Consider the following 18,819-nt stretch of genomic DNA (forward strand, 5'->3'; position numbering starts at 1 on the left):
TGATAAGCTTGCAGCCAGCCCCACAAATAAGCTCCAGCACTAGTTGAGTATCAATTCCAGTCCCTTAAGTAAGTTGTCACCCAAAACACGAAAGTATATTCTGCGTCCATCCTGGATCAGCAATCTACAATAAAGCCTTACAATCCCACCGGTATAATTATACGAGGACAGCTTGGCGTGCATCGACCTCTACTAATTTTCCAGCAAATATATTATCATTATCTTCAGATAATGCCCACCGCATTAAGGAGATACTTGCGAGTAAGTTAGTTTTTCCTACGGGTGCTGGCTGGGATATTTCACGAGCGCTTCAACTGACAACGCATGCAGCCAACGAGCACCATGGGGCTTCTGGGGCTGTCCACAAATGTGACATGGAGTAATTAATGCGCATTTATTGCTTAAATTATATAGGCATCTTATTTTATTCCGTCCTCCGTCTTTTCTGGCGGCCTTTTGAAGGGTCGACGAAAATAGACTCCGTACCACTACACGTCCCCCCTAGGTTTTCACACTATAGGCCAGTGGTCCGCAAAGGAGCTTTGAAACAACTTTCGCGTTTGCAGCAAAATCTTTTGTAAGCAGACAGCTCTTCTGACCCGGAAGGACTCAATACTTGCTAAAAGGATAGCTGATTTTAGCGCATACATCCTGACCGAAAATGTCCGCGAAGGGACCACAGGACACAGAAAAGCCAGTCACAGGTATCTCTGCCCTTTTCACATTGTGCGCTTTCTTTTGCCGAAAGAAGCACTAGACAGTCCTGCTTCCTGTTAGAAACGAGCAGTCGTCTGCATTTTTATCTGCACGCGATGCTAGCAGATGCATATTTTAAAGAGTCTGGCCAAGGCAGAAAAGGGTTGCTGTCTCTCCGCAAACGCACCGGCAAGTAGGAGGCAACCGATTTACAAGCTACAGTTACCAGCGATACATCTACTACGAATTCTGACGCGTTTCCAGAAGGCGAATCGTCCGAATCGGAAGAGCTTCACACGCTCGAACAACTACACTCCAAAGCACAGGAAGAAGTAGAGGCTCTTCGCGAGTTGCTCGAAAAAACAAGGCGTGGCAGGATTAAAGTGCAGCTGGAAACAGTGAGTTTATGGCATTGCCGAACAGTTTAAGGCCTTCAGGCTTCAAGATATATGGCAGTTGACACTGATGCTCCGGCTTGGTATGGAGAACTTGGAAGAAAGTGTGAGAGGGGCTCCATGTAGGCCATGCTTTCAAGAATTCGAGAAGCAACGCAAAAATGCAGTGACAAGTTGGAGCTAATTCTCAAGAAGGAGGATGGAGAAGCATCGGTTGAGAAGGCTGCACACCTGGAGGAACTAGCCGGATACGACAACCGTGTACACGTTTTAGAAGTACAAGGGACCTTAGAAGAGGAAGCACAGCTTACTTCGACTCAGCTGCTACTAGCTGCAGCTGACAAGTATTTTCAGGAAACCTTGGCCTCGACGCAAGCAAGGAGCACGGAATTCAAAGCAACTACTCTAAAAGAAGCTGAGGAGATAAAGGAAGAAGTGGAAGTCCTCAGAAAAACACTTGATCAAGTGCGACACGACTGATAGTGTGTTCTCATCAGCCAAAAGACCTGGTGAAGGCTTGCCGCATTCGATTGCTGCGCACTTGAGAATCCTCTTTTGGTTGTATTGCCTAGCAGCATCCTTCCTTTCAAGCATAGTGCATTTCAAAGGGGTTTGGTGCAAAGTATGTCCAGCAATGCCTGCTTTTTCCCATTTTGCTCAGCACCTAACTAAAATTAGGGAGACCTTCGAAAAAAACACAGAAGACCTGAAATTACAATGCGCCAAGGAGCTAAAAGTACGCCATAACACTCACTAACGCGCTCTACCAAAATAAACCGGCCTCAGTAGTTCTCATAGACAGTATATGACACAAAAACCTCAAAGGCACCAGTGCCATCCTGAGCTAGTTAACATCCTTTTAATGTGTTTACGATGGGGTGCATACTGCCGTAACCGGCGTCTTGGCTCCACTGTTCTGCACGCAGTGTGCAACTTGGTGTACTCAGGAATTGGAGCAATCATTAGATTTACACGAGAGTGTAGCCCTGCTCGAGGTAGAAGAGCAAAAGAATTGCCACAAAAATAAGCTCAAGGCATTCAATGAAGAAGCGCTTAGCAGGTTAAAGGGTAGGCACTCTCCTAGCCACTAAGGGGGCAGCACAATCACACGAGTGTGCACTTCATTGGTTCGCTCCCATGATTCAATATGCGAGAACTAGTAGGTTGTACGAATGCCTCCCCCTGTAGCCTACTATGAGGATATTACACGAGACAACTTGCAGCTTGTCAAGAAACTGCGGGCCGAAAACGAGAGGATGTCGGCTAATAACAAGAGACTCAAAAAAGAAATAGACGTAATGGCAGCCCAAAATGCAAAGATCCGGGAACCCCTTAAAGAACAAGAAGCCCTAAAGTAAGCAGATGCCTACTGTTCTGCAAACGCTCTTTCTCATGCATGCCCATGGCAAAAACCGCTCCCCTTTCGTTTATTACCAGAGACCGTCTGTATGCCTTCGAGCTCACCTGTCTATTCACGCAGCCTAATATTCCTATTTTTTGCCCGCGTTCCCTTAAATCGTTGTGTATCCCTGGGAACCATCACTGCGCTGCTATTCAGTCTTACGCTGCCGTAAAAGATAACAACATAAGCGCGGTATTAGCAGTTCGTGTATACCGCACTACTTCACCTACAATTTCGTGTAATTCATGAAATATTCAGAGCCCGGCTCAAAGTGCAGCTCCGTTTTGTGGAGAAAGACAAGCTAGTCCTTCGCAATCTTAAAAGGAGAAATCAAATGGTATCCTTACCCTGGAACACCGCTGATCGCATAGCCACAGAAGAGAAGCCATGAACTTTGTATACGGTGCTGTGAACGTGCACGCACCAGTATGCGCTTCCGAGTGTCCAGAGGTACGATGAGGATACTTATTGTGCGTGTAGATGGAAGAAAATATAAAGAATGCGCGCATGGAGGTTCGAAATCTAGAACACCAGAAGAAAGCAATAGGCCGTTCCATTGGTCAACTGCAACAAAGTTTGAGGGATGTGCATCAAGAAACTAGTGCAGGGTCTGCTGCACACGGAGCGTTGCTGAGGCTCCAAGCGACAGAGACGCTTGCAAAGCTAGATTCAAGCTTCCAGCGAATACAGTCTACACAATCTTGCCCCAATTTGCCTCCAGGAGTATCATCAGCTATTTGCGAGCTTATCCAACAGACGATTACTGACCATAACCAATGTGAAAGGGATTTGAAAGAAGAGCTGCGCCGGTGCATTGAGGCTTATAATGATATGTTAGTATTTATGCGCCATCGTCTGGACGAGCTCAACGTGCCTCACTCTTCTATCAAAGCCAAGAGTATCGTGTACGAACAGACACAAGGCATGCCTGATATCGGGGACGAATCCGTTTCTGCGTCAGAAACAGCGCCCGACGGGAAAGACACAACTGTCAATCAGGAGTCTGGTCAGGCCTCAGTTGAGTGGAAGGAAAGGGCAGATGGATCGGTAGCCACAGGCAGTTTAACAGGAGCATCTATCGACCGCGAAAGTGTTCCCAAAAGCTGCAGCCATCCTTCCGGATGGGCCATTACTTATCCGACAGCAAAAGGATCGGACAATATCCACTTGGGGCAAGTGACGCTCCGGAGGCTGACCGGAAGTTAATTCATTATGGAAAAGCATTTATATTCGTGCAATATGCAACACATGTTCTGGAGAAATTTGTCCACACGATTACTCCGTTTGCGTTTTTGCAATGCAATGCGTGTTTTCCCTCCTCCCAAAATTTTACCTTTGAACAGCCCAGCGGGTGGGATTTTGAAGATGAGCTACATCACCAGCAGCAGCTGCTGCTGGAGAGCTGGGCGGAACACCGTCAAATACAATGATATATTTATTAGCGAATACGTGTGTTGCGTTTCGGCACCCGCGGCACTTTTGTGTATCCTCTGCTTCAAAAGGTACGGCAGCAGCACGCATCGCCGCTGCTACTCCCCCAGCTACTGCTGTTGCTGATGTTACTGCTGCACCTGTGGGAACTGTGAATATACGAATAGCCGATTGCAGACGATACAATCGACTGTGCTGTGGTAGCAGCGAATTTGTTCCTGCAGCAGAGGCGCGGTAACCACAGCTGTTGGGAAGGGCGAAGCCTCTACCCACGACATCAGCTGATGGACTCCGGATGACTTCCATACTATTTTAGCGTGTTGTCAGTAAAAGGGAGTGTTAAGTGGTGCAGCAACTGCGGATTGGATGGACTGCGAGTTCACCACCGCGGCGATGGCAGAGGTGAAAACAGAAATGCAAACTGCAGCATGTGCAGTAGCAGCAGGAGGATCTGTAGCAGCAGGAACAGGACCTCCACCGGGAGGGGATGCTGTTGCTACGCCGCGGTGTGTACATCAGCCGCGGACGCGTGTGGAGGAAGCGGCAGGCATAGGGACGCTGCTGCTGCTATCAGGAAGACTTGCAGCAACGAAAAAGGCTCGGACGAGGTGTGCGTCTATAAGGTCCAGGTGAGGAGAGATGAGAACATGGCTGCTGTGTGGCCGAAATACTATTTTCGGTAAGTCTTGCGGAGAGAGGCAGCAACGCAAAACAAACTTGCTGCTACTGCCCATGTTGTTGAGGTGACCTTCCTCCTACAGGGAAACCAAGAGAAACACTGAACAACTGAGGCAATAAGGGGGCATCTACAGCATGCTCCGTCTAAATTGGTACGCGTACATTTACTTTTGCGCAGGTTGGCTACTCAGGGCCAAGGAAGTGTATAACAACTGTCTACAGTGTTAGTGCAGGCATCAAAAGATGGATCCGGTATACTTGCATCTGGAGCTGCCTTGCAGCACGAAACGATGCAACCCGTGGCAGGCCTGCTTCACTCCCTTTCAGCCACCCCCTATCCTGGCTTGTGAGCCGCGGTGTCCAGGAGGGGAGAACATCTGTTTAGGGGGAATTCCTTCTAAAGTCTGTCGGCTTTATTCGAGCTCAGAGCTGCGCTCTGCTCTGCTCTTGATAGAGGACCCTCCTTGCATCGCAGCTACGCACAACACGCCACACCAAAAGAATATTGAATTCAACTCACTAATATCTAGTTTGAGTTTCATTTGTTCACATACATATACGCATTAAATTATTGTGAATAATTGCGGCTTTGTTTGCCCGGTCTTAGTAGCAGCTGCACTCTTCAGTGTTCTACTAGTGAAGGTTCCCAGGAAAGCGCTGCATTTGGGGAACTACCGCCGGTGTCTCTGCTCAATCTAGCTTAATTGACGTCTCTACATCCTTTAATAAAAGATTTTCCACCCGAGTTTCCCCTATATTTTACATTAATTTATCGCTGAGTTTGACGCTCGTTCAAGCGCACGGCACTGCAGCCCCGTGTGTATACCGAGGCATGCATACCTTCGGTGGTTCATCTCAACGACAGACCAGTGAGTGCAAACCTGCGCCTAAAAAAGAGTTTCTTGACTGCATTCTCTTTAAACACTCACATACTCTTCAGCTTTCCTCCTTGCCTCTTCGTTCCTGCCCAGCCGCCGCCGCCGCAGCGGCAGCCGCCGCAGCTAACGCGTCATGTCGTCGCTCCTCCGTAGGCTAGCTTGCGTGGGGGCCCCTATGGGGGCCCCTCTGGGGGCCCATTCGGGGGGTTTAAGGGGTCTTGGTGCTCTGGGGACCTCCGTGAGGTCGTTCGCGAGTTACCAGGGGCAGAAAGTTACCTCTGAACAACTTCTAAAGAAGAGCGACGACTGGCTTATTGAAGAAACCAACTTCTGCCTGGGGCGTGTTGTTGTAAGAACACTCGTTGCTGCTGCTGTTGCCGCTGCTGTCGCTGCTGCTGCTGCAGAGGTGCTGCTGCTGCTGTGCTGATGCTGCTGCTTCTGCATGCGACGCCATTGAAGACTGCCGCCCCGTAGCGTGATGCTTCATATTCTTCTAATGTTTGTTACTGCTTCACATATCATTGTACTCGGTACGTCGCCTCCGCTTGATCCGGCCTTGCTGCTGCTGCTGCTGTTGCTGCTGTTGCTGCTCCAGCCGGTGCGTTTTAAAGAGACGGACGACTTGGCTCACCGCGTGCTGCATCTCATGGATGCACAGCTAGGCAAGATGCATACTCGTCTACGAGACGGGACCTGCATCCCTGTTATGGGGCTTTACATCACATGCGTCACAGACAAACCCACCCCTCTGCATCAGTGCCTCGTATGCTGCTGCTGCTGTTGCTGCTGCTGCTACTGCTGCTGTTGAAATACTCCTGCTGCTTCTCCTGCTTCTGCTGCTTATACTGTTCTGCCATGCTTGCTGCTGCGGATCTGTTGCTGCTGGCAGTCCGGATGCTGCCGCAGCTGTGTCTGTACTGCTGCTACTGTTGCTGCTGGTGACTGCCTCTGTATCTGAGACAATTTGTCTGTTTTTGTTGTTTTTTTTTATTGTTCTTGTCTCCTCACTTTCTGACGCTTCCGAGATAAACTTTTGTCTTTTTCCTCTCTGCAGCTGCTTCATTTGGTGTGTATAGCCGGCTTTGTTGAGTGCTCGTCTGTCTCCTTCCATCTATATCTGCTGTCTCTGCTGCCTCTGCTTCTCTTGCTTATCATTTGCTGCTGCTGAGCTTCTCGCTGCTGCAGGAGACGCCGCTTCTGAAATACACATGGGACGAGACCTACACAGAGGCTTATGAAGACTAAGCTTCCCTAGCCAGCTAGGTAGCTAGCTAGCCAGCTGGCTAGCTAATCGGCCGCCTTCCGGGCACTCGAGCTAGCTAGCCACTTAGCTAGCTAGCCTGCTAGCTTGGTAGCTAGCTACACATGCTATCCCGGCGTTCCGTGACCAACTTAGGGGCTCTCGCCCCACCAGACCAGCAAGTGAAGGACTGAGCTGGAGAGCTAGCTAACCAGCTAGCTAGGCTAGCTAGCCGGACAGCTAGCTAGCCGCTAGCTAGCCAGCTAGCTAGCTGTCCAGATGCTTCGCCTTAAGGCGGCGCTTGTGCCGATATACCACCTTAAGAGCTGCGCCCATTATAAAGCTGCTGTTGCTGCTGCTGCTGCATGACGCAGCAACAGGGTAGCAGCGGAGCCAGCTAGCTGGCTAGCTGTGCGTGCAGAGGTGCAGTCTGGGCAGCTGAGGCTTTTTGTTGTTTGCTGTACTGCAACAACAGCTGCAGCAGCAGCAGCGGCTGCAGCAGTTGCAACAGCAGCAGCTGCCGCTTAACACACTGTTTGCTGATGCGTGTTCTGGATAAGGCCCCAGCGTATGGCTAGCTGCAGCCTCTCTATGACGGCCAGCTAGCTACGAGAATCAGCTAGCTGTTCCTTCACTGGCTGCACTGCAGCACTTGGCTAGACAGGTTAGTTGCTAGTCAGAGGGCCGCGGCTGCTTGAGAAAGCACGCGACGTAGCTTAGTACGTAGCCAGTTCTCTAGTTCGCCAGTGGCTAGCCAGCTAGACAGCTAGCTAGCGAGCTAGATAGATAGGTAGAGAAGGGAGCAGCAACTCTTCTGCAGCTCCATGTATTTAGCCCTTGGTTCTTAGGGCCGACATTCTTGAGGTTTTGGGGGTTCCCGAAGGCAGGTAGCTAGGTAGCTGCATGGCTAGCTACTAGCGAAGTAGCCAGCTAATTGGCTAGCTGGCTGTCAACTGGCTAGCTAGCTAACTAGCTAGCTAGCTGGATAGCTGAGAAGTATCTACTGGTTCCGCAGGCGCCTAAGCATCGCCTGGGCTTGGGCCAGCGGCGTTGGCTGCAAGGGAGGCAGCTGCTGCCGCCGCTGCTGCAGCAGCTGCTGCTGCTGCAGCGAATGCTGTTGCTCCTGCTGCTGGAGGTGCGTTGGAGCCTCTGCTTCTAAGTCGCTCGGCTCTGTAGGTGCGTCGCTCCAGGCCTCCTCCGTAGCTGCGTCAGTTCCTGTATCAGCAGCAGCAGCTGCTGTCCTTGGTGGTGGTGGTGGTGCTGCTGCTGGTCTGTTGGGGGCGTCTTCTTCAGTATCCGAGCCACTGACAAAGCTGTTGTTGCTGCTGCTGCGTGACACGGGATTTCTGCTGCTGGCGTAGCTGATAGGAGCAGCCTCACGCTGATTCCGCTGCTTCTGCTGCTGCTGCTGCTGCCCGAGATTATATCTTATGCTGGTGGTGGTGCTGCTGCTGCTGCCTCTGTTTGCTGCTGTAGTTGGTACTGCGCTTCTGCTGCGAGAACCGGCTGCTGCTGCTGCCGTCTGTGCTGCACTAGTTCCTGCCCTCGGTGGAGTGGGCCAGGGTGCCCTGCTGCTGCTGCTGCTGCTGTTGCTGCTGCTGCGTAGACCGGAAGTAATTGCATGCGGAGGCGCAGCAGCAGCAGCAGGTGCAGCTGTCGTTCGCTGCAACGTTGGGGGCCCTACGGAACCTAACGCCCTCGGGGCCCGCGGAAATCGGTGCTGCAGCAGCTGCTGTTGCTGCTCCTGTTGTTGCTGGGGCTGTTCATGCTGTAGCTTTTGCTGCCTTATCTGGAGAAGCTGCTGCATAGCAGACGAGGCGCTAGGAAGTGGTGTTTGCTGCTGGTGCTGCTGCTGCCGTGCTTGGTGCTGCAGTTGCTGCTGGTGTATCTGCGGCTGCAGCTCCTGCTGCTGCTGCTGGTGCAGTGTGGAGAGGAGCGCTGGGCTACCCACTAGCCTTTCCGTACGTGGGGTTGGTAGCGATGTCGGTGCTGCTGCTGCGGCTGCTGCTGCTGCTGGCGCTGCTGCTGCTGCTGTTTGTGCTGCTGCAGAGGCCTGCACGAAGCGGGGGCTGAGCCCTCCGCCAGGAGCGGCGGCCCTCAGCCTCGTGACATTTTCCTCAGCAGCAGCAGGGGCAACAGCAGAAGCAGCAGCAACAGCTGGTGCAGCAGCAGCAGAAATAGCTTTGTGCACTTCATAGCGGGGAGTCGCGCTTAGAGGTGAGGAGACACCTAAAGGTACGTGTCTCTCCCCTGCAAGGCCAACCTCCAGCCGCTGCAGCAAATGGGCAGCAGCAGAACCTGTAGATCCCTGTACAAGACGAAAGAGGCGAGCTGCAAGCAGCAAACACAAGCAGCAACCCATCCAATACAACTCTGTTGCTGCTGCTGCAGTTACTGCTGCTATAGTTGCTGCTGTTCTCTGCTGCCGCTACTGCTGCTGCTGTTGCTGTTGCTTACCCACGAACTCTCTTTGGCTGGAGACGAAAGCTGCATGCGCCGTTTTGAGCATTGACCCAAAGCCTGCGGCCTCAACAGCACAGCGGAAGCTCTGGAGTCTGCTGTCCCTGCGTCTTTGCTGCTGCAGCCGCTGCTGCTGCTGTGCTGCTACAGCCTCAGCAACGACGCCTTCTGCGCCGTCATTTGCGCCAGCAGCGGCAGCAGCAGCAACTGCCGCTGCTGCATCTTCTGCTGCAGTTGCTTCTTCCTCCCCCAGCAGCGCAGTTGCAGCAGCAGAGGCGCCGTCTGCTGCTGCAGCAGCAGCAGCAAGCAGCTGCGGCCGCCTGGCTAAGGATGAGAATTTCAGTGTATGTACAGCAAACGTCAACACAACCGCAAGCGTCTTGTTAAGGCTCTGAAGGGTTGTGGGGCTTTCTAGGAAGCAGCCGCTGCTGATGCTGCGCATACACTCCAAGTGCTGCTGCTGCAGCAACTCCGCGCTGGGGCTGCCGCGGCAGCAAAACGCAAGCAGCCGCCCAAACTCAACATCCACCACCTGCAGCAGCAGCAGCAGCAAATGCAGCAGGAACAAGTTCAGCATCAGCAAATGAAGCAGCAGCAAGTGCAGGAGCAGCAAACGCAAGCATGGTGACCTCTCAGCTGTACGTGCAGCAAAAGCAGCACAGGCAGCTTATCTGTCTGTACACCTAAAGTCTGTGTGCTTAAATGTCTGTTTAAGATTAATATACATCGTTAGAGACATAAGAAAGGAGACAAGAGACAAAGTAAGCCATTTGACCCCTCGTTTTCAGAGCAGCACGGAAGTGCGCCCCGGCCTCCCTGAAGCCAAACAAATCCTACAAACAAGCAAGCAAGAAGCAGCAGCAGCAGCAGATGCAGCAGCAACAGCATATGCAGCAGCAGCGGTAAATGCAGCAGCAGCAGAAGCAGCAAATGCAGCAGCGATCACGACTCCCCGCAGGAAGGCACATGGTGCAACGAGCCAAATAGCAGAAGAACAGCAGCAGCAGCTCCCGCTGCTGCTGCTGCTTTGGGAGACACCAGGCCAAAGGACGAAAAAAGCAGCAGCAGCAGCAACAGCAACTGCTACTGCTGTTTCGCAGCAAGGAGAGCAGAACGTGACGATGCGCGGCACAGCAGCAGCAGCAAGAACAGCAGCAGCACGAACAGCAGGAGCAAGAGCAGCAGCAGCAACAGCTGCAGCAGCAGCATACCTTTGTCTTAATTAGGTCGCGCCAGACAAGCGCTAGCTGCCGGCTAGCCAAATGTAGCTGCATCAGCTGTCTGTACACCAACTGATATATTGCAATTGTCTCCCTTGAGAACAGCAGCCGCAGCGGGCCCCGACAGTTTAGACTCAGACACAGGCGGCGGTAGATATCTGCAGCAGCTGCTGCTGAACTGCCACCATGGAGGGCCCCAGGCACGCTAGAGGCCTGTGCATCCACAACCGTAAACCCTAAACCCTAAACCCTAAACCCTAAATCCTAAACCCTAAAACCTAACCTGTTGGCCCGAAGTCCACAGGGTGCTGCTGCAGCTGCTGCTGAGAGACCCTGGGAGCAGCAATGAGTTGTGCATACAGCTGAGGCTTTGCTGCAGCTCGGTGCAGCAGCTGCGCGGCCTCTGACAAACTCGCGACGGGGTGTAGAGACAGCGACAAGTCATCGCACAGCCTAAGCAGCAACAGCAGCAGCAGCAAAAGTAGCAGCAAAAGAAATAAAAGCAAACGCAACGGCAACAGCAGCAAAAAAAGCGACAGCAGCACAACCGCACAACCACAAATGCCAGCAGACAGAACTTGGGCAGCAACAGCAGCAAGTGTAGTCGAGCCAGCAGCAGCAGCAGCAGCAGTGACGGAGACCGCAGTAGCAGCAGCAGCAGAAGTGGGAGAGACCGCAGCAGCAGCAACGGACCATTCGTATTCAGTGACGCTTCGTATTGCTGCATCCATCCGGGCCTCTAGAACATGCATTTGCTGCAGCAGGTGTTGCTGTTGTTGCTGCTGCTGCGCTTCTATGCCTCTGCCGGCCGTTGCGGCAGCAGCAGCAGCAGCACGTTGCTGTTGCAGCGGATCTGCTGTGGGGTCGCACGACTCTAAGAATGCAGCAAATACATCTCCACGCCCTCCAAGACAGAGGGCCTTAAGACCTTTTAGGAAGCCAAGGAAGCCCTGTGCTGCAGGGTGGTCTGCTGCTGCTGCTGCTGCTGCTGCTGCTGGGTCCCCTAATACCAGAGGAGATGCCAGCATGGCATACACTGCAGCAGATGCTGCTTCTGCTGCTGCAGGCAGTGCAGCGGAAGACAGCTCCTGCTGCAGCAGCAACAACGAGTTGCTGCTATCTCCCCGCATCGAGGCAAAGTAGCGGCTCATGTCGGGCCACGGCTGAAGCAGCAGCAGCAGCAGCAGCAGCAGCACAGCAGCAGTAGCAGCGGCAGCATTAGTATAGTCAGACATTACATATAATGCAACCCCCTCCTCCCGGTGTACAGCGAGGAAACTGTACATATACCTCAAAAACGCTCTATGCGCAGCTGCCACCTGCTGCTAAAGACACCGCAGCAGCAGCAGCAGCAGCCAGCAGCAGCGGAGCAGCAGCAGCAGCAGCAGGCAGCGGAACATGCACTCCAACTCCCCACACCTGTTTGCAATCGCGCAGCAGCCGAATGCAGCGCCCAATTTGCAGCAGCTGCCTCGCTGCAGGTCGCAGCAAAGCCGGCACAGAGGAATCCTCTATAACAAAACGCTCCTGCCACTCCCAAGGCCAACCACCTAAACCACCTGCAGCAGCAGCAGCAGCAGCAGCAGTAGCACAGAGGCAGTGGAGGGGAACGCCCACAATGCACGCAGAAGCGGCTGCTGCTGCTGCTGCAGTAGCGGAGCTCATGCAGCAGCAGCAGCAGCAGCAATCGGTGGAATTGCTTCTGGTTGTGCAAAACCCGCGCTGCAGCAAAAGGAGGCTGCAGCAGCAGCAGCCGCAAAGGTTTAGGCAGCAACAGCAGCAGCAGCAGCAGCCGCAAAAGTTTAGGCAGCAACAGCAGCAACAGCAGCAGCAGCAACAACAGCAACGAGAGCCCTTACTGCAGTCGTCTGCAGATTCTTTCGTAAGTGGATCTCGAGTCTGCTCCGTCCGATCGCTGCACAAGAAACCCTAAACCCTAAACCCTAAACCCTAAACCCTAAACCCTAAACCCTAGACTCTCACATTGTGAACAAAGGCTTGGAAAGGCCTGCGTTGTATTCCTGGGGGTGGTAGACGCCCAGACGGTAGCTAGCTCTAGGCTAGGGTTTAGGGTTTAGGGTTTAGGGTTTACCGTATGAAGAACTCTCTGTATGCATCGTGAAGTTCTCCTTGCAGCAGCCAGCAGCGAAGAAAATGAACAAGGGGGCTCATGGCTTGCTGCTGCAGCAGCAGCAGCAGCTGCCTGCTGCTGTCTCCTGCTGGTATTCTTGCTGCTGCTGCTTCAAGCGTATTAAGCAGGGCCCCTCCTCGCAGCCCCCAGCAGCAGCGAACCGCTTCAGCAGCAGCTGCTGCAAGAGCTGCAGCAGGAGCAGCAGCAGCACGTAAACCTTGCAAAGACAGCACACCCTGCCTGCAGCTTGTCTCCCAGCAGCAAACCCTAAACCCTAACTCGTTAATAAAACCCCCGATCCCAGCGAAGAGTGCAGCGCCCACTGCCCCCATCTCCTCAAGGCGGCTACCTGCTGCTTGCTGCGCATGCAGCAGCAGCCGCACGTCTGCTGCTGCTGCTGCCAGCTGCTGCAGCAAACCCTGCAAACCCCCGCCGCTTGAAGACCCATTGCTGTCTTCTTCTCGCTGCAGCAGCGGGTGCAGCCAAACAGAAAACGAAGGCAAAGGCGGTAATGAGCATCTGCTGCTGTTTATATCATATGGATGCCTTTCTAGCAGCTGCAGCAGTTGCTGCTGCTGCTGCTGCTGCTTCTGGCTCTGCTGCTGCAGATCCGCCTCGTGCGCCTGCTGCAGCAGCAGCTCCTGCTGCTGCTGCTGCAGCGCAGCACGCTGCTCCTCCTCTTCCTCGAAGTACGGCTGCCTTACTACTCGCAGCAGCACTCCATCAACACCCAGCAGCAGCGACAGCAACTCATCGAGCAGCAGCCGCTCTCTTACTGCATGCGGTAGCACCGGCCAGTCTGCTGCTAGCTGCTGCGGGCCCCAGTTCACAGCTGCAGCAAACTCTGCCTCGCTGCTGCTGCTGCTGTTGCTGCTTCTGCTGCCCTGCTGCTGCAACAACAGCAGCTCTTGTTGCTCCTCCATAGGCAGCGGAGGGGCCGGAGGCACAGCAGCAGCAGCAGCAGCAAGCCCGTGCTGCTGCAGTAGAGCAGCAATGCTGCTGCCACCCCACACCTCTGCTGCTGCTGCTGCAGCATCCCACAAGCTGGGCGCGAGCAGCGCAGCAGGAAATCGTGACAAGGAGAGGCTGCAATGGGGTATCCCTGCCTTTTCTATATGCCATCCGCAGTGTACGTACACCCCAGCAGCAGCAGCAGCAGAAGCTGCTGCTGCTGCTGTTTGCTGCTCGGGAGGGGACTCGAAAGAAAGTGAAGGGGTAAGACAGACGCGGCGCTGCTGCTGCTGCTGCTGCGCTGGGTGCTGCTGCGGCCGCAGCAGCAGCTGCAACGATAAGAATTCCCCTGTCTTTTGATTCTGCAGCACCAACTCCTCCCCGTGCTGCAGCAGCACATCTTCCGTGGGTTGCTGCTGGTTTTGCTGCTGCTGCTGCTGCAGCTGCTGCAGCCGCTGTGGCAGCAAGTGGGAAGGCAGCAAAGAGGGGCGCAGCAGCTTCCACCGCAACCGCGAATCTGCTGCTGCTGCTGCTGCTACGGCTGCTGCTGCAGCTGCTGATCCTGTTGCAGCGGGACATATCTGCTTCGCAACAACTGGCGTCCCGGGGCCCCAATCTTGCTTTGCATGCGTCCTACTAATGCCATTCGCTGCTGCTGCTGCTGCTGCTGCTGCTGTTGCAGCCGAATAGACAACCTTAGGAGGGGGGCCCCGCCCATTTGCTGCCCCCAGCAGCCACAGTGTTGCTGCAGCATTTTGTTTGGGGGCCCCCAGAAATGCTAGCAGCACTTCCGTTCCATGGCTGCAGGAAGTGGATGATCCGACTGTATTGCTGCTGCTGCTGTTGCTGCTGCTGTTGCTGCTGATCTTCTTGTGGTGGGCAGGATAGGTGGAGAGCAGCAGCAGCTTGCTGCTGGGGCTGTTAGGAAAGGGAGGGCTTGAAGAGACGATGCAGGGGACTTCTGTTCCTGCAGCAGCAGCTGCTGCTGCTGCTGCGGTTGCTGCTGTAGTACGGGGTGTATAGCTGCCGAAACGGCCTGTTGCAGGTGTTGCTGCTGCTGCTGTGCCTCCCGCTGCTGCTGCTGCTGCTGCATGCGTCTCGTCTACAGTCAAATACTGATGACCGCCACGCTGCCCCGAGACCAAACCCACGGAGCAGTGCAGCTCCACAGGGGAAGCAAGCGGCTGCCGCGGCATTGGGATTTGCTGCTGCTGCTGCTGCAGGCGCTGCTGCTGCTGCTGCAGGTGCTGCTGCTGCTGCTGCAGCTGCTAGCACGGCTGCTGCAGAGGTTACGGGTGTTGCCACTGTTGCTACTCATGCGGCTGCGGTTGTTGCTCGTATTGCTGGTGCTGCTGTTGCTGTTGCTGCTGCTGCTGCTGCTGTTGCTGCTGCTGCTGCTGTTGTTGTTGTTGCTGCTGTTGCTGCTGCTTCTGTTGCTGCTGCTTCTGTTGCTGCTGCTTCTGTTGCTGCTGCTGCTGCAGAGGGAGCGTCGGCTCCCTTGGGGTGTACCGACACGTCTGCAGCGTACGAGGTAGCGGAGTCTGAGTTCGTGGATATAAATATCTCAAACAAACACCAGAATATAAATAAAAAATAAAAATAATATTAATATTATATTATAAGAAACTATTCTCAACAGGAACGTCTGCTAACGTGCAGCAGCAGCGCCGACATGGTGGTTATGGGTGGGGTTGCTGCATGCATGCAAAAGACATTTGCTGCGCTGCTGCAGCATTTCTTCAGGCATTTTTGCTGCTGCTGCTGCTCCTGTTGTTGCTGCTGCTGCTGTGCTGCTGCTGCTGTTGCTGTGGCTGTTCTTTGTGCTACCGTTGTTGTTGTTGTTGCTGCTGCTGCTGCTGCCGCTCGTGAGCCCTGCTTGTCTGTGCATTATTTCTTCTTTGTTTTATTTTTAAATTCAAAATGCAGAATTTTTAATTTTTATTTCGGATGACGAATTACGCACCGCCCTTTGAAGCCGAAGATGCCCTCATTTGTTTGTACACACAAATATGTACATATATATATATATATATATATATATATGTACATATAGTTATACACATATATAGATAGTTATATATATATAACATGTATATTACCTAAACTATATCTAACAAATATGCAATAGTAAATTGACTGAACTATCGACGCTGTAAAATGAACTTCAGTCCTCTGTGCATGCAAAAAGTATATATATATATATATATATCATATATATATATATATATATATTGGTGTATGCACATACACCTGCGCATGCATCCGATGTTTCGTCTCCTCTACTTCGATGTTTATTTTAACTCTTCGTTGAGGAGACAGCCAAAGACGCAGCTGTCTGTACACCTGAAACAAAAAGGGGCTGCCTGGCTGTCTCTCCTCTACGGCCACCTACTCACACCATTCTACAGCAGCTGCAGCAACTGATGCTGCTGCTGCTGCAGCTGATACTGCAGCTGATGCTGCTGCTGTAGCTGCTGCTGCTGCAGCCGATGCTGCTGCAGCTAGTGTAGCTGTGCCCAACAGATGTCCCTGAGGGAGGCGAAGCCCCCACTGTCTTCAGCTGCGCATGCAGCCCCAAAAATTCAAAACAGATTAAAGCCAGCCAGCAAAACTCGCTCGGCAAGTGCAGCAGCAGCAGCACCAGCAGCAACAGTGACAGGCGGCAGGGCAGAAGCATCAGCTGCAGAGCCGCTGCTGCTGCTGCTGTTGGTGCTGCTGCTGTTGAAGCTGCTGCTGCAGTTGTTCGAGTTTCGTTTCTTCTGGCTCTAAAGCCTCTCGTGCTCCAGCAGCAGCAGCAGCTGCTGCTGCTGCCTCTGCTGCCTCTGCTGCTGCAGCTGCTGCAGCAGCAGTCGTAGCTATGTCTGCGGATATGAAGTTCATTCTGAGTCGTGTGCATCTTTTTTTTGTTTATGTTTTTTGTGTTTGTGCTTTTTATGCTTTTTGCGATGTTTTTCTCGCCTAGCATTATTAGAGGCCTCCGAGTCTTCCTCACCCCCTTCTGCTGCTGCTGCTGCTTCTGCTGTTGCTGCTGCTTCATCTTCTTCTTCAGCAGCAACAGCCTGCTCGCTGTCTTCCTCCTCATCCGTTTCAAGAGCACGAGGGCGCTTTGAACGCTGCAGTGGGGGAAAGGCTGCTGCTTCTGCTGCTGCTGCTGCCTCAGATGCTGCGTCTGCTGCTGCTGAATTGCTGCCTTCTTCGGTATCTGTTGCATCTGCTGCTTCATTTGAAGCAACATCTGCTGCTTGAGACTTCTCTCCATCTGATGCTGCTGCTGTTGCTTCCTCTTCCTCCGCTGCTGCAGCTGCCGCAGGGCCCTCACCTGTTTCTGCTGCTGCTGCTGCTGCAGTGTCTGAGTCATCCTCCTGATCGGAAGCAGCTGCGCGTATGAGCCTGCGTGTTTCTTTAGTTTTGCTGCTGGGGGTGTCTTCCTCCTCTTCCTGCTGCTGCTGCTGCTGCTCGTCTTCTGCTGCATCTGCTGCTGCTCCTGCAGATTCTTCTTCATAATCACCCTCTTGTTCTGTATGTTTATGCTTTTTTCTCTTTTTCTGTTTCTTCTTTTTCTTGCTGCTGCTCTTGCGTTTGCTGCGGTGTCTAGACACCTCATCTTCGGCGTCGCTGATGGCTCCCTCGATGGAATCATCTATGAAATTATCATTTTCTTTTTGTTTGCGTTTGGGCTGCTGCTGCTGCTGCTGCTGCTGCTGCCGCCGCTGCTGCTGCTGCTGCTTTAGGTTTTCAGGAGCCGGGCGTAGCGGCAACGAAGCAGCAATTGCTTTGGCTTCTTCTGCTAGCTGCTGCTCCACCTGGCGTTCTTGCTGCAGCATGAGTTCTTCTTGCATGCGTCTTTGTTCCTCCTGCTGCTGCAGCAGCAGCAGCTGCTGCTGCTGCCGCTGCTCGTGCTGCTCCCGCTGCTGCGTCACCCACCGCAGCTCTAAGATAGGCACCATACGGTTAATATGGTGAAGCACTCTTTCTCGAGACAGCTGATGTGCACCCATCTGGCCGTGTGCAGCAGGAATATCTTCAATGCCTTCAGGAGGAATAACAACAACTCCTGCTGCTGCTGCTGCTGCTGCTGACGCTGCTGCTGGTGCTGGTGCTGCTGCTGATGGTTGCCCTGCTGCAACAGGAAGCATGCGACCGTCGCTGCTCCAGCAAAAGGGATATCCTGCTGCTGTTGCTGCTGCTGCTGCTGCTGACACCAGAGACTTCGGGCCTTCTTCTGATGCCAAGATAGACAAAGGACGAAACTCTGCAGCAAACCCCAAACCCCAAACCCTAAACCCTAAACCCTAAACCCTAAACCTCTTGAGTGGTGCTCACGGTGAAGATGAATTGCACAGCACAGAGGATGAGACTGCACGCATACAAGTTTACGGTTTAGGGTTTAGGGTTTAGGGTTTACCGAGCTTGGCTTGAAGGCGTAGAGAAGCACTGAGGGCATTGGGGGCCCCATCAAAGAGAGCTTTAATAGCTTGAGTCCTCTGCATGCACAGCTGCTGTGTCTCTACAACATGCTTCACGTGGTGTATAAACACTGCCGTTTCCAACTGCTGCCGCAGCCCCAAAGCGCGAGTCTGATACGCGTCGCATAGAAAACCCTGCACGTACACCGCAGCATCATAACAAATAAATAAATAAATAAATAAGTGTAAATATATATGTATAGATGAATAAATAATATATTAAGTTATTTATTATATTCTTCGATAAAGAAAGAGCATTCAAAGCAAATGTGGATTTAGGGGCTATGGGTGTTTATATCAGAAGAAAAAAAGGGTTTAGGGTTTACTGTACTATACAACAAGTGAAAAGGGTTTAGGGTTTAGGGTTTAGGGTTTACCAAGTTGTAAGCAAATCGAACATCGCGAGGCCACCGCCTCAAAGCGATTTGCATCAGTTCAATACCCGCCGTGAAAAACTGCAGCATAAACCCTAAACCCTAAACCCTAAACCCTAAACCCTTGGCCCAAACCCTAGCGCTACGGTTTCTAAGCATAACCCTTGAATGTAATTCCCAAAGGAAGGCGTAAAGAGCCAAGAGAGGGTTTTAGGGTTTAGGGTTTAGGGTTTGCGGTGTACGTACACCGCAGTCATGAAAGAGCCGCCCCATAGCTAAGTAGACATTCCTTTCCGTAGGCAGTGCGTCGCTTGCTGCCAAGTAATAAAATAGGGCCTGCAGCAGCAACAGCAACAACAGCAACAGCAGCAACAGCAGCAGCCACAGCAGCAGCAGCACACATATAACCACTCATATATATATATATATATATATATATATATATATATGCTTGCGCCACTGCAAACGCGAGTATGTCGCGCTGAGGGTTTAGGGCT

The 18,819-nt window shown here is 52.8% G+C and overlaps 4 protein-coding genes across 4 annotated transcripts in view; 1 reads left to right on the forward strand and 3 right to left on the reverse strand.

Annotated features, from left to right (window-relative positions):
* Nucleotides 1-661: 661 nt before the first annotated feature.
* EAH_00037440 (growth-arrest-specific protein 8, putative) lies at nucleotides 662-3,699 on the forward strand (the record flags this gene model as incomplete). Its single annotated transcript, XM_013395518.1, has 7 exons — nucleotides 662-704; nucleotides 961-1,094; nucleotides 1,218-1,556; nucleotides 2,039-2,159; nucleotides 2,280-2,445; nucleotides 2,752-2,830; nucleotides 2,974-3,699. The coding sequence occupies 7 exons, from the start codon at nucleotides 662-664 to the stop codon at nucleotides 3,697-3,699; spliced, it is 1,608 nt and encodes a 535-aa protein (XP_013250972.1).
* Nucleotides 3,700-7,720: 4,021 nt separating this feature from the next.
* Nucleotides 7,721-14,678, reverse strand: EAH_00037450 (gamma-tubulin complex component 2, putative; the record flags this gene model as incomplete). Its single annotated transcript, XM_013395519.1, has 9 exons — nucleotides 7,721-9,051; nucleotides 9,178-9,662; nucleotides 9,956-9,996; nucleotides 10,392-10,613; nucleotides 10,733-10,853; nucleotides 11,094-11,563; nucleotides 11,820-11,959; nucleotides 12,260-12,315; nucleotides 12,811-14,678. The coding sequence occupies 9 exons, from the start codon at nucleotides 14,676-14,678 to the stop codon at nucleotides 7,721-7,723; spliced, it is 4,734 nt and encodes a 1,577-aa protein (XP_013250973.1).
* Nucleotides 14,679-14,792: 114 nt separating this feature from the next.
* On the reverse strand, nucleotides 14,793-15,370 carry EAH_00037460 (hypothetical protein; the record flags this gene model as incomplete). Its single annotated transcript, XM_013395520.1, has 2 exons — nucleotides 14,793-15,023; nucleotides 15,155-15,370. 2 exons carry the CDS (start codon nucleotides 15,368-15,370, stop codon nucleotides 14,793-14,795), a joined length of 447 nt encoding a protein of 148 aa, XP_013250974.1.
* A 788-nt stretch (nucleotides 15,371-16,158) lies between these two features.
* EAH_00037470 (TPR domain-containing protein, putative) overlaps nucleotides 16,159-18,819 on the reverse strand; it is a gene marked incomplete at both ends in the record, with an annotated part of 7,022 nt that continues 4,361 nt past the window's right edge. Inside the window, 5 exons of the mRNA XM_013395521.1 lie at nucleotides 16,159-16,343; nucleotides 16,475-17,734; nucleotides 17,888-18,083; nucleotides 18,326-18,403; nucleotides 18,569-18,658. Of these exons, the coding sequence (XP_013250975.1) occupies nucleotides 16,159-16,343; nucleotides 16,475-17,734; nucleotides 17,888-18,083; nucleotides 18,326-18,403; nucleotides 18,569-18,658 (1,809 nt within the window). The remainder of the gene's footprint in view (nucleotides 16,344-16,474; nucleotides 17,735-17,887; nucleotides 18,084-18,325; nucleotides 18,404-18,568; nucleotides 18,659-18,819) is intronic.

Source organism: Eimeria acervulina, genomic scaffold, assembly GCF_000499425.1.
Source record: "Eimeria acervulina Houghton genomic scaffold, Eah_scaff414, whole genome shotgun sequence".
NCBI lineage: Eukaryota > Apicomplexa > Conoidasida > Eucoccidiorida > Eimeriidae > Eimeria > Eimeria acervulina.